General features: G+C 53.1%; 1 protein-coding gene across 3 annotated transcripts in view; it reads right to left on the bottom strand.

Annotated features, from left to right (window-relative positions):
* LOC132243195 (cytochrome P450 2K6-like) overlaps positions 1-13,406 on the bottom strand; it is a 46,807-nt gene that overhangs the window by 16,556 nt on the left and 16,845 nt on the right. Inside the window, exons 1-2 of one of the 3 annotated variants that reach the window (XM_059728771.1) lie at positions 7,421-7,503; positions 7,169-7,331 (exon numbers count right to left, since the gene is read on the bottom strand). The exons of 1 other annotated variant lie outside the window; for it this stretch is intronic. In XM_059728771.1, coding sequence (XP_059584754.1) covers positions 7,169-7,331; positions 7,421-7,456 — 199 coding nt within the window. In that variant the 5' untranslated portion in view covers positions 7,457-7,503. Of the gene's footprint in view, positions 1-7,168; positions 7,332-7,420; positions 7,504-13,406 lie in introns of those variants that run through there. One more of the 3 variants, XM_059728769.1, reaches the window with a different exon arrangement.

Raw genomic sequence — 13,406 nt, 5'->3', positions numbered from 1 at the left:
AGTTAGAGATGATGAAAAAATGGGTGAAGAAAACCTTATGCAACTGTTCCTTGGATTGAGAAATCCAAGAAAGAGGGCCTTGCTTCCCACTATAAAGGAAGCCAAATTTCTCCCCAGTCCACAACAATCTGTCTGTGTCCGGGAACCAGCAGCGGGAAGGAGAGGAGGCAGCACACGTGTGTCCCGCACGCACGTGTGCCCTTTTACCAACCGACTGACCGGAGGCGGCGGCGGCAGCAGCAACAACAGAGGAATCGGCAGCGGGGGCAGCAGCAGCTGATCCCCCGAAGGTAAGTGGGGCGGAGGGACCTGGCACAGCTGAGCCGGATCCGGAGGGGAAGCCCCCTGGGTCCCATATAGCTGAGCCGGTAGGGAGCCGCGCTCCCGAGCCGCGCGGCGCGAACAGAGCGCGCAAACAGGGAGGGCTAGGAAGGGGACTGTCCCCCCAGGCCAGGGAGCAACCCCGGGGCTAACCCTTGGGGGAGCAGGCTCCTGTGGCAGCGGATCCCCCCAGCGGGGGAGCGTAGGGGCGGAACTGGCGGCAGGCACTTCTGGGTAGACCGGGGCGCCTGATTGGCTGTTGGAGCGGGGCGGGTAATTCAAACCGCGGGCTTTAAAGCCGTGGGGTGACGTAGTTCCCAGCACTTGGGAACCAGCAGCGGGAAGGAGAGGAGGCAGCACACGTGTGTCCCGCATGCACGTGTGCCCTTTTACCAACCGACTGACCGGAGGCAGCGGCGGCAGCAGCAGCAGAGGAATCAGCAGCGGGGGCAGCAGCAGCTGATCCCCCGAAGGTAAGTGGGGCGGAGGGACCCGGCACAGCTGAGCCGGATCCGAAGGGGAAGCCCCCCCGGGTCCCATATAGCTAAGCCGGTAGGGAGCCGCGCTCCCGAGCCGCGCGGCGCGAACAGAGCACGCAAACAGGCACGCTCTGTAAGAGCACGCCGGCGTTTGCGCAGGCGTTCGTGCCGGCGGGAGGGCAGGAAGGGCCAGGAGTGGGACTCCTGTAGGGGTAGGGCGTAGACACCGCGCAGGTCTACAACCAGCAGCTCGGAACGGTGTCTCCGAGGAGTGCTGCTAGGGCCTCTGCCCAGGGGGACAAGGCTACCCGGGGCAGGTCTGAGGCCTCCACCCAGACCGAGCCCATGGGGGAGCTGATGTCCCCCTACCTCCTGGCCTGTGGGGGATCTCCAGCAGGGCCGGGGGGGCAGAGATTGGGGGCCCCCACACCTGTACGGCAGGTGCCCGTCTTACGGCTCTGGAGGTGCAGGTGAGGGAGCTCCGGGAGGAGGTTAGCAGACTGAGGGGGATCAGGGAGGCGGAGGATGAAATTGACAGATATTTCCTTTCCCTGCAGGCCCAGGCACCCAAGGAAGAAGCAGCCCGGGGAGTGCCCTCCACAGCAGAGTGGCAGACGGTCACAGCCAGGACCGGAGCAGCTCGCAGCGAACCAGTACCAGCTTCTCCAGTCCGACTGGTGAACAGGTACGAGGCCCTGGCAACCCTGCAGGAGATGGAAGGGGAGGAGGACACCCTTGGGCAAGAAGAAACACCACGTTCTCCATACTCCGAACAGACCAAGAGATCCACGAGGACCCAAAGGAGGAGGCGACAAGTGCTCGTCATAGGCGACTCCATCCTGAGAGGTACGGAAGGACCCATCTGTCGCCAGGACCCCTCGGCATGAGAGGTATGCTGCCTCCCTGGAGCAAAGATTCGGGATGTGACGGAGGTAATTCAGGCCAGGATCAAGCCCACCGATTATTACCCCATGGTCCTAGTCCATGTGGGTACTAATGATGTGGCCAGGAGAACCCCCGATCACCTGATGGCGGACTACAGTGCTCTGGGTGGCGTGCTGAAGGAGTTCGGTGCACAGGTGGTTTTCTCTTCCATCCTACCAGTGACTGGATGAGGAAGATGGCAGGAGAACTGTATCAGAGAGACCAACTGGCGGCTTCGGCAGTGGTGTCTCGAGGCAGGCTTCGGATTCCTGGACAATGACCCGCACATCACGACGAGGGACATGCTCAGCTGGGATGGGCTTCACCTGTCCCCCAAAGGTAAGTGTGTGTTTTCTACTAGGTTGGCGGATCTCCTCCGGCGGGCTTTAAACTAGGCTCGTCGGGGGGAGGGGAGTACGAGGGCAGGGGAAGCTGTGGACCACCAAACCATGTGGCACCCACAAGGACAGCCCAGCCTGAAGAAGGAGAACGTTGGAAACCTGAAAGCCATGGGGAGACCAGCACTACAGAACAGGTAAGAAACAAGAAGGTAAGAAACAATGGGCCCCTTGGGACTCGGAGCGGGGGGGGGGCAGCAAAGGCACCAGTCGCAGGCCTCAAGTGCCTATATACTAATGCTAGGAGCATGGGGAACAAGCAGGATGAACTAGTGCTCCTGCTTGCACTAAACACCTATGACTTAGTGGGGCTAACAGAGACCTGGTGGGATTCATCCCATGACTGGGCGGTACATATTGAGGGCTATAGATTGTACAGAAAGGACAGGTCGGGGAAGAAAGGGGGGGGGGTTGCACTTTATGTCAGTGAGCAATACACATCAACCCTCATCAAGACAGAATCCGAGGTTGAGGAAGTAGAAGGATTGTGGGTTAGGCTACATGGGGGGCAAGGAGAAAGGGATTTGGTGGTAGGGGTCTGTTACAGACCCCCACACCAAGGGGAAGAAATAGATGCGGGGCTCCTGAGGCAACTCTCGGAGACCATAAAAGCTAAAGAGGCGGTAGTCATGGGGGACCTAAACTACCCGGACATCTGCTGGGAGACGCAGACAGCAAGGTCCCATCGCTCACGCAGGTTTCTAACTTGTGTACAGGACCTCCACCTGACACAGGAGGTCCATGGTCCCACTAGGGGGAATGCCATACTGGATCTGGTATTGGCAACAGGAGATGACATGATAGGGGACCTCCAGATCGGTAGCCATTTGGGAGACAGTGATCACCTTATAATAGAATTCAACGTAAGACGGCGAGTGGGTAAGGTAACTAGTAGGGTGAAAGTGCTAGACTTTAGGAAAGGTGATCTCAATGCACTCAGGAGATTAGTCAAGGAAGTACTGCAGAGTAGGAGTTTTGAAGGGATGGGAGCCCAAGAAGGGTGGCTGTGCCTAAAGGAAACGATCCTTCGGGCACAAAGCAAGATGATCCCCGAGCGAGGCAAAATGGGAAGGGGCCAGGAGGCTTCCATGGCTGACCACAGAAATCCAGGGCAGCCTAAGGGCCAAAAGGGGAGCACATAAAAAGTGGAAACAGGGTGAGAACACTGAAGATGAATATACCTCCTCTGCTCGTGCTTGTAGGGAGGCAGTTAGGCGGGCCAAAGCTACCATGGAGCTGAGGATGGCAACCCAAGTAAAAGACAACAAGAAATTGTTTTTTAGATATATTGGGAGTAAAAGGAAGGCCCAGGGAGGAATAGGACCCCTGCTAAATGGGCAGAAACAATTGGTGACAGATAGGGGGGACAAGGCTGAACTCCTCAACGAGTTCTTTGCCTCAGTGTTCCTAAGTGAGGGGCACGACAAGTCTCTCACTGGGGTTGTAGAGAGGCAGCAGCAAGGCGCCAGACTTCCATACGTAGATCCTGAGGTGGTGCAGAGTCATTTGGAAGAACTGGATGCCTTTAAGTCGGCAGGCCCGGATGAGCTCCATCCGAGGGTGCTGAAGGCACTGGCCGACATCATTGCAGAGCCACTGGCAGGAATATTCGAACGCTCGTGGCGCACGGGCCAAGTCCCGGAGGACTGGAAAAGGGCTAACGTGGTCCCCATTTTCAAGAAGGGGAGGAAGGAGGACCCGGGCAACTATAGGCCAGTCAGTCTCACCTCCATCCTTGGTAAAGTCTTTGAAAAAATTATCAAGGCTCACATTTGTGAGAGCCCGGCAGGGCAAATTATGCTGAGGGGAAACCAGCACGGGTTTGTGGCGTGCAGATCGTGCCTGACCAACCTAGTCTCTTTCTATGACCAGGTTACGAAACGCCTGGACACAGGAGGAGGGGTGGATGTCGTATACTTAGACTTCAGGAAGGGCTTCGATACGGTATCCCACCCCATACTGGTGAACAAGTTAAGAGGCTGTTATGTGGATGACTGCACAGTCCGGTGGGTGGCGAATTGGCTAGAGGGTCGCACCCAAAGAGTCGTGGTAGATGTGTAGGTCTCGACCTGGAAGGGTGTGGGCAGTGGGGTCCCGCAGGGCTCGGTCCTTGGACCGATACTCTTTAATGTCTTCATCAGCGACTTGGACGAGGGAGTCAAAACTACTCTGTCCAAGTTTGCAGATGACACAAAGCTATGGGGAGAAGTGGACACGCCGGAGGGCAGGGAACAGCTGCAGGCAGACCTGGATAGGTTGGACAAGTGGGCAGAAAACAACAGAATGCAGTTCAACAAGGAGAAATGCAAAGTGCTGCACCTAGGGAGGAAAAATGTCCAGCACACCTACAGCCTAGGGAATGACCTGCTGGGTGGCACAGAGGTGGAAAGGGATCTTGGAGTCCTAGTGGACTCCAAGATGAACATGAGTCGGCAGTGTGACGAAGCCATCAGAAAAGCCAATGGCACTTTATCGTGCATCAGCAGATGCATGACGAATAGGTCCAGGGAGGTGATACTTCCCCTCTATTGGGCGCTGGTCAGACCGCAGTTGGAGTACTGCATGCAATTCTGGGCACCACACTTCAAGAAGGATGCGGATAACCTGGAGAGGGTCCAGAGAAGGGCAACTCGTATGGTCAAGGGCCTGCAGACCAAGCCCTACGAGGAGAGGCTAGAGAAACTGGACCTTTTCAGCCTCCACAAGAGAAGGTTGAGAGGCGACCTTGTGGCTGCCTATAAGTTCATCACGGGGGCACAGAAGGGAATTGGTGAGGATTTATTCACCAAGGCGCCCCCGGGGGTTACAAGAAACAATGGCCACAAGCTAGCAGAGAGCAGATTTAGACTGGACATTAGGAAGAACTTCTTCAGAGTTCGAGTGGCCAGGGTCTGGAACGGGCTCCCAAGGGAGGTGGTGCTCTCCCCTACCCTGGGGGGTCTTCAAGAGGAGGTTAGATGAGTATCTAGCTGGGGTCATCTAGACCCAGCACTCTTTCCTGCTTATGCAGGGGGTCGGACTCGATGATCTATTGAGGTCCCTTCCGACCCTAACTTCTATGAATCTATGAACAAGTCCTTCCTGATCCCAAATATGGTGATCCGCCTGACCTTGGACAGTGGGGGCAAGACTCTTCTTCTTTGGGAAATTAGTCTCAGTAGTGTAATCAGGAGGGTGAAGAAATCAGGAACCTCCAGGTCTTAGTCTTAGCAGGAGCATCGATACACCCCAGCCTGAGCTTCAGCCAACACCCAATACTTCTGAGGAAGGCAAAAAAGAAAAAAAAATGACACCTGCACCTCTAGCAGCCAGAGGAGGAAAAAATTATTTCCCAGCCCCATAAGAGAAACAGCAAAGCTCAGAAGTGAGAAAAAGCAAACCCCTCCATTGTGCTCTGCAGCCTGGGGGCAGTACGTATAACTCACACAACATATCCCCTAACTGGGCAGCCAGAGCTCCCCTTTCTATGCTTAAGAGAAACTGTGGCCCAATTCTGGAATGAGCAATGACCAAGGACAGATCCATTGCATAGAACTTGCAGGATTAGGGCAGGGGTGGGCAAAATACAGCCCGTGGGCCAGACGTGGCCCACCAGACCCTTTCATTTGGGCAGTGGTGCCCCTCAATGAATTGCACATTGCCCAGCCCTTCCACCCATGAGGGTGGGAGCAAGGTGGCCACATGTACAACCCCCCAACATAACCTATTGGGCCTCACTCCCACGCTCGTGGGTGGAAGGGCTCTGCTCAGCCATCAGCTTCTGGTCAGGACTTCTGCTGCAGCTGGAACCTGCTCACGTGGGGCAGCAGGTAGGGAAGTGGTGGGGCTGGTGATGGTGGTAGAGTTTCAGCTAGGCAGAAGCGGGAGCGCAGCGTGGAGCCTGCACCCAAAGGGGCAGCAGAAGTGCAGAGCTGAGCAAGGCAGGGTGTGAGTATGAGGGTGGGGAGTGTAGGGACCCCCACACTCCCCCCATGGTGTGCAGTCCCCGCTGCCTGGCAGCAGCAGCAGGCAGGGAGACCAGGGCACTCGCATGCGGCACAGGCGCCCAGTGGGGCGCGGCTCCAGCCAGTGCTGTGTGGAAGGAGGAAGCGGAGCCTGCCCTATTGCTGGGGCTCTGCCCCATGTGCCTACAGCTCCAGCACTCGCAGTGGGGGAAGGCCTGCACTGGAACCTGCTGCCTCTCCCACTCCCTGCTGCACAGGTCCCGCACTCCGCCGGGAGTGGAGGGAGCCCTGCAGCGAGTGCGGAGCTGCAGGCCGAGATGTCCAAGATATTTTGGATGTCCAAGAACTCAGAGGAGACATGAGAAAAAGAAATTTAAAGGTGAGTGGAGATTATTTCCCTGTTGCAAATCTCAAACATGAAAAAAATAATGATTCAAGGGCCTACATTTTAAAGAGTTTTTAAAAGACGAGAAATCTTAGGGTGCCTGCTCAGCTGTTTATTTGTACCCAGGCAGCTGGATTCAGGGGTTTTCAGAGCCAGCAAGCAGGTAGTGCTGCTGTTTTAGAGGTCAAGGCTTTGTTTTTTTTCCAGCTTTGCAGCAAGGGATTCCAACCAAGGACTCATTTCTGATTCCATGCTGAGGTATGTTGGTGACATACAGTTTTTAGAGGTCTAAAGAAGTGGTGCTCAACCTTTTGGCCCAGTGGGCCGTATGGGCAGTGCCCGGTCTATCTATGGGCTGGATTCAGCTAGTGGCACTGATCCAGCACCCACAGTGGGGACAGCAGGGCCCCCCTGGCCCAATGGAGGAAAGGAGGTATGGTCCAACCCTGATTCAGCGGTGGTGGGGGGAAGGCAGCATAGCCCAGCCCTGATTCAGCTGTGCAGGGGGGAAGAGGTCATAGCTCACTCAGGCTGTTCCTGCTCTCTCGCACCAATTTCACCTTTGACTAAATCAGTCAACTTACCTGACGTGGCCCTTGTTTACATTGATTTAAAAGGGTGCTGGTCCAAATAGGCATATAAGCACCTGAGCTTCTTTTTAAAAGAAACATTTTTATCTGCTTGAGCAAGTATGAGAAGCAATTAAACTGAAGTCACCATTTCCTCTTGATAGTTCTTCAAATGCTGGGACTTGAGCTCTGTCTGCAAATGCATCTGCTTGGTTCACCAGAGCTTCCTTCACCATTTCATAGCCTGAGAGCACCACCATCTTTGTGAATCCCATCTGAATACTGAAGACTGGGCCATAGGTTTCTGACAGCTTAAATGGAAAGACAATAAGAGTTTTTAAAGTAGTGGGCCAGATTTACCCATTTGAAGTCAGCAAAGCTACACCACAGATGGATTTACCTCCAGGAGAGTGCGAGAGGGTCTTTTCAAATCCATGATGGTTTCCAATGACAGGTAAGGGTCTTGGGCCTGGGGGAAAATCCTTCCTGTTGCAGCAGTTCCAGAAATTCTTGATTTTCATAATAAACACAAGAGTCAGAGCCAACACCAGAAATATCCCAGTCAGAGCAGTCCACTCCATTTCCCTTCACTGAGTGCAGCCTCTACTGGACAAATGACTCACATAAAGAAGGATTTAATCTCTCCAGAGACTGCAAAATATTTAGTCTCCTCCCCACCTCAGCTGTCAATTCATGCTCAGGCAAAAGCGAGCATTTGCAGCTAAGCACATTGTGGGATGGGGCTGGCTTATGCTTGCAGCACTTTGGCAGAGATACCTGAATCTCTCACTGTCTGGCTAAACTCCAGATCCCCAGTTCAGCAACCTGGTCATCCCATTCTCAGTGGGTGTGTGTTGGCGGGTGGCAGGGACAGCCAAATGATGGAGGAGTGCACTGTGGGTGAGGTGCTTAGAAATGCTCACCACTGCAATAACTGCTCCCATTGGAGTTCTTGGGGTTTCTATGGGAGTGAAACTGGGCCAACTCTGTGCAACTCAGCATAACTCAGTCTGCCTGTCTACTTAACACCTAGGGGCAGCTTGGGGGCCAGATGACAGGTCTCCACAGGCCAGGTCCAGTCCATGTTTTTGATACCTCTGGTCAGAAGGAAAATGAATGTAGAAGAAGCATGTATGTTTTGGGAACAATAAGCTAGGCCTGTATGGCAGGTGGGGCTAGGTTTGATCAGTTCATGGAACTCAGAGGAAGACGATGTAATGAGGGATGGGAGAAGATAAAATGAAGCAAGAGAACAAGTTACTCTGGTAGGAAACTACTCTGCTCTAGCCAGCCTTGTAACAGGGAAACTCTCCCTCTGTTACTAGGAAGGTCTAAATAGGTAGGAAAACAGGGATCAGGCAGGGAAGCCAGCACAGAGGCCAAGGTGGACTGAACTGGATGACAGTCTCACCTCCTGTCTGAAGGGTGTGGGCAGTGGGGTCCTGCAGGGTTTGGTCCTTGGACCGATACTCTTTAATGTCTTCATCAGTGACTTGGACGAGGGAGTGAAATGTACTCTGTCCAAGTTTGCAGATGACACAAAGCTATGGGGAGATGTGGACACGCAGGAGGGCAGGGAACAGCTGCAAGCAGATCTGGACAGGTTGGACAAGTGGACAGAAAACAACAGGATGCAGTTCAACAAGGAGAAATGCAAAGTGCTGCACCTAGGGAGGAAAAATGTCCAGCACACCTACAGCCTAGGGAATGACCTGCTGGGTGGCACAGAGGTGGAAAGGGATCTTGGAGTCCTAGTGGACTCCAAGATGAACATGAGCCGGCAGTGTGACGAAGCCATCAGAAAAGCCAATGGCACTTTATCGTGCATCAGCAGATGCATGACGAATAGGTCCAAGGAGGTGATACTTCCCCTCTATCGGGCGCTGGTCAGACCGCAGTTGGAGTACTGCGTGCAATTCTGGGCGCCGCAATTCAAGAGGGATGCGGATAACCTGGAGAGGGTCCAGAGAAGGGCAACTCGTATGGTCAAGGGCCTGCAGACCAAGCCCTACGAGGAGAGACTAGAGAAACTGGACCTTTTCAGCCTCCTCAAGAGAAGGTTGAGAGGCGACCTTGTGGCCACCTATAAGTTCATCACGGGGGCACAGAAGGGAATTGGTGAGTATTTATTCACCAAGGCGCCCCCGGGGGTTACAAGAAACAATGGCCACAAGCTAGCAGAGAGCAGATTTAGATTGGACATTAGGAAGAACTTCTTCACAGTTCGAGTGGCCAGGGTCTGGAACGGGCTCCCAAGGGAGGTGGTGCTCTTCCCTACTCTGGGGGTCTTCAAGAGGCAGTTAGATGAGTATCTAGCTGGGGTCATCTAGACCCAGCACTCTTTCCTGCTTATGCAGGGGGTCGGACTCGACGATCTATTGAGGTCCCTTCTGACCCTAACATCTATGAATCTATAAGTGCTGGGCCCCTTTTCTGGTTGCTTGTCCCAGCCCCTGGCAGGGCTCAAAGCAATCACATGGCCCCTCAGACACTACTGGGATCTCCTACCTCCCCTGCTAGTCCAAAACCAGATTACTGGTACAAACCGCAAACCATAATACAAGCCATCTGGCTGTAACAAAACTCCAGGCTCACCAGCTATATGACAAAACTGTCCTCATCCTTGGTTCTAGATCCCTGCAAGCTCTCAGCTCCTTGCTTGCAAGTCCCAGAGGTAAGAGGACTTCAGTCATTTGCTTTGCTACAGCACTCTTGCTTCAGAGCTCTTCTCCCTGTAGCTTGTAGAGTCAGACTGACTGCCCTTGCTGAGGCCCTGGGCTTGTATGCCTCTTAAACCCTGCCCCTTGTTGCTTTGAATTACCAATTTATCAAATCAAGAGCAAGACCTTATAAAGGGGGATAAGGCAAAATGCCGCATTTATTGATTACATGAATTAAACACAGAGGTTTGGACACACCACTCATATGGACACACACAGTCATCCTACACATCATTACACTCAGACAAACACAGAACAACCATTTCATTCAGATATTATAGTTACCAGCAGCAGTTGTTCAATAGGAGTACTGGGTGGCCGGCCCAGGCCTATTGAGAGAAGATGCAGATAGCAGGCTGGAGCTGGGTGAACAGATGCATCTGGAGTTTTTCCATACCCAGTGTCTGTTTTTGCAGTTGTTTCTCATGCATCTTCTGCTTATACCAATTTTTTCAACCAAACTGATCTCCGGTTGAGATCTCAGCCTTGGAGTGTCCTTGTTGCCCATCTGAGAGGAATGCACACATCCTGCTTCTCATTATCTCCTTTGTGCCCTAGGCCTCAGAGAGATTCTTCAGCCATCTATTAATTAGCTTACTAACTGGTAACTTACATATTTGGTGCCTTGTTGCTTACAAAACACAGTTAAATCTTCTTTTCCTGTCTCTATGCCATTCTCTCACCATTCACCGTTTCACATACACTCATACATAAAGGGCATGCAGAGTTTATTCACTTATGTCAAGCAAAAGAACACACAATGGAGTTTTCAAATTACTTACAGGACAAGACTGACGTGGTTCCAGTTCACTGCTATTACACTCTTTGGTAACATCAGCTACATTCGTTCAGATCATGCTACACCCTTTCAGTCAGGTGGCTCCTAAGCCACCCACAGTAGTTTCCAGTTAGAGGCCTGATAGCATAAATTAACTGCACAACTGCTCCTTGCCTTGGGATTTGATAAAGGGATTTTAGCTGAATTACTGATATAGTTAATCAAATTCCAATAGCAATGTGCTATTGCTTAAGGGGAGGACTCTTATCCCCATTTTACAGGTGACAAATGGACACAGAGTGACTTGACAAAGATCTCAGGTCCAGGCTACTGACCTACCTTATGGTCACTGGACAGTCCTTGCTTTAACTTCTGTGAGAGAGAGAGCTCTCTCTCTCACAGCACGCACGCACACACACACACAGAGAAGTTAAAGCAAGGTCTTATATATAATGTAAATTTATTATCATTGAAAGCATCTTTTTGAGAGAGAGAGGCTCTGCAAATGCTATGATCTCTGGTTCCCTGGGAACTGTTTTTGGGAAGTGGAGGCAATATATAGAGGGATTCATTTGTTTTGTTGGTATGGTGCAATTGCATATATTGCCTGAGAAACAGACAGCATAGCACCTTAGAGCTAGTGAGGAAACAGTTTCTATTTCCTACCACCCCCTGCCCCCAACCTCGACACTGGGAACCAGCTGCAGCAATGTGAGTAGGGATTGCTGGGAATGGAGCCCACTGGAGGCCTGATCCCTGTGTCTTGCCAGTACTGCTAGGGCTGGTCTCCATGGAAACCCTGGCCCTATGCTGTCACAGCCCCGTCACTGCTGGGGTCTCCATGGAAACCGGCAGCAGCAATGCAGGCAGGGGTTGCTGGGAAATGGAGTCCACTGCAGGCCCGATCTGGCCCATGGGCCAAGTTTTGCTTGCCCTTGATCTATCACTTTCTTCCTCCTGTAAGGGCTTGTGTTTTGAGTCAGGGGGCAGCAGCTGTTCATTGGTGAAAAAGAGGGAGCTTCAAGTGGCTGTCACGGCGGGGTCTTCTCAGAGGGCCGTGATCTCCTCGAGGTCCCTCGCTCCGTGTCAGGCCGGCCCAAGGGCACCCTCTAATTCTCGCCCGCCATGTCTTGTTGGAAAAATATAAAAGGTTGGGAGGGTGCCTTGTGTCTTCCCTGGGCACGGCTACTCGGGACCTCTGTCCCCGCGGTTCTTCCGGACCCCCTGGGGGTCTCCTGATACAATGGGTGCTTCCTAGGCACCCCAGCCTTAAGGGCAATGCGTGGCTCCTACCAGCCCTTAATACTACACCCCAAGCCTCGCAGATGTAATAGATGTTGGTGTGTCTGTACACCCGCTTCCCGGGCCTACTCTATAGTCTAGCCCACTCTGGGCTCTCTCTAGTACCCAGCCTCTCACTGGGACTCCCGTCCAGCCCACTCTGGGCCTTCCCTGACGGTGTGGTCCCGCTCAGGGACTCTCTAGCGGGCCTCCGGTCCTTCCGGCCAACCGCACGGGTACCCTCTCTGATCCCGGCTCCCCGCGCTGCTACTCCCCGTCTTCTTGGGGGCAACCACAGCACCTTGCCTCTGTCTGAGGGGTGTTGCCACACTAGCCTGTGGCCGGGCTCGCTAGGCCCGTCTCGGGCTCCTCAATATGGCCCGCTCTAGGGCTCCTCAATAATCACCCCTCCCTGGGGCTGGGGTCTATGCACCCCGCAAGTGATGCCCTTGCTGGCATCTGCTGTGCCCGTCCTGGGCTCCCTAATATGGCACTCCCCCTCTTTGGGGCTCACCGTGCCCACCTTGGGCTTCTCAACATTTCGATATAGCGCTCCCCCTCTTCGGAACTCACCGTGCCCACCTTGGGCTTCCCAATAAAATCGCCCCTCTCCCTGGGGCTGGGGTCTATGTACCCCACACGCGATCCAGGGTCTACATCCTCCGTCTGCAACCTACTGGTTGCGCTCCTCGCCGCCAGTCGCTCCTGCACTGGCGTGCGAGCTGCGCCTTCACTGGCGCTGTGAAATTAATGCGCCCTCTTGGCGCTAGCCTGCGCCCTCACTGGCGCTAGGGCACCCCACACTCTCTGAGGTCCCTATGATTGAGACCGAGGTGCCCTGCGACAGTGGAATTTTTTTTTATATCATCATCTTGCTCCTTCTGGGTGAGTAAAGTGATTGCTATAAAATCTCTGCACTGGAGAGCATGGGAGAAGTTAGGCAGAGTTCATTATCACAAAGGTAGCTGGGAGCCCTTGCTCCTGTGAGTTTTTCTTTACAGGTGAAGTTCTTTGGCATGTATCAGCTGGTTTGAAGCAGTCTGGGAACACAAAGTATCTGCCAGTGTAATTTCGCTGGCTGTTTAATCTGGATTTTTGCCTTTTCACCTCAGGAGAGAGTGGCCAAAGAAGCAGAATGCATTGTATACCAGGGACGTAGATTCAAGGTCTTAATCTTGTAGAAATGAAACATTAACCTGTGGTTGACTAATACACAGCTTGAGTATCAGATGGTCTCTGGTACAAGCTGTCCCTGTTTTGGATTTCTCTCTGCACTTCTGTCACGGTAGGGTACTCTATGGAAGTAAATAATGGGTTTAAGACCTGGCATCTTGGCTGGGGCTCCTCTGGACTACAATGGCAAGCCAGCAATTGTTACAGCTGGTAATTGGGTCCTTTGTTCGGTCTTGTCCTAAAACAGTTCTAAGCATTTTACTAAAACCCTTGGGTTGATGTTGTGGCTTCCTCACCTCTCTCACACGAAGAGGAATTGGCTTCATTGAGATCTTGATATGCAGGACAGGAGTCGGTTTTGGCAGGAGTAACACCAGGGAAAATAAATTCTGCCCGGGTGTTCCAATGTGACCACATTTTAATACTGGCAAGCA

This window comes from Alligator mississippiensis, chromosome 1 (assembly GCF_030867095.1).
Source record: "Alligator mississippiensis isolate rAllMis1 chromosome 1, rAllMis1, whole genome shotgun sequence".
Lineage (NCBI taxonomy): Eukaryota > Metazoa > Chordata > Crocodylia > Alligatoridae > Alligator > Alligator mississippiensis.
The sequence above is the reverse complement of the archived record's forward strand: the minus strand, read 5'-3'. Positions and strand labels throughout refer to the sequence as shown.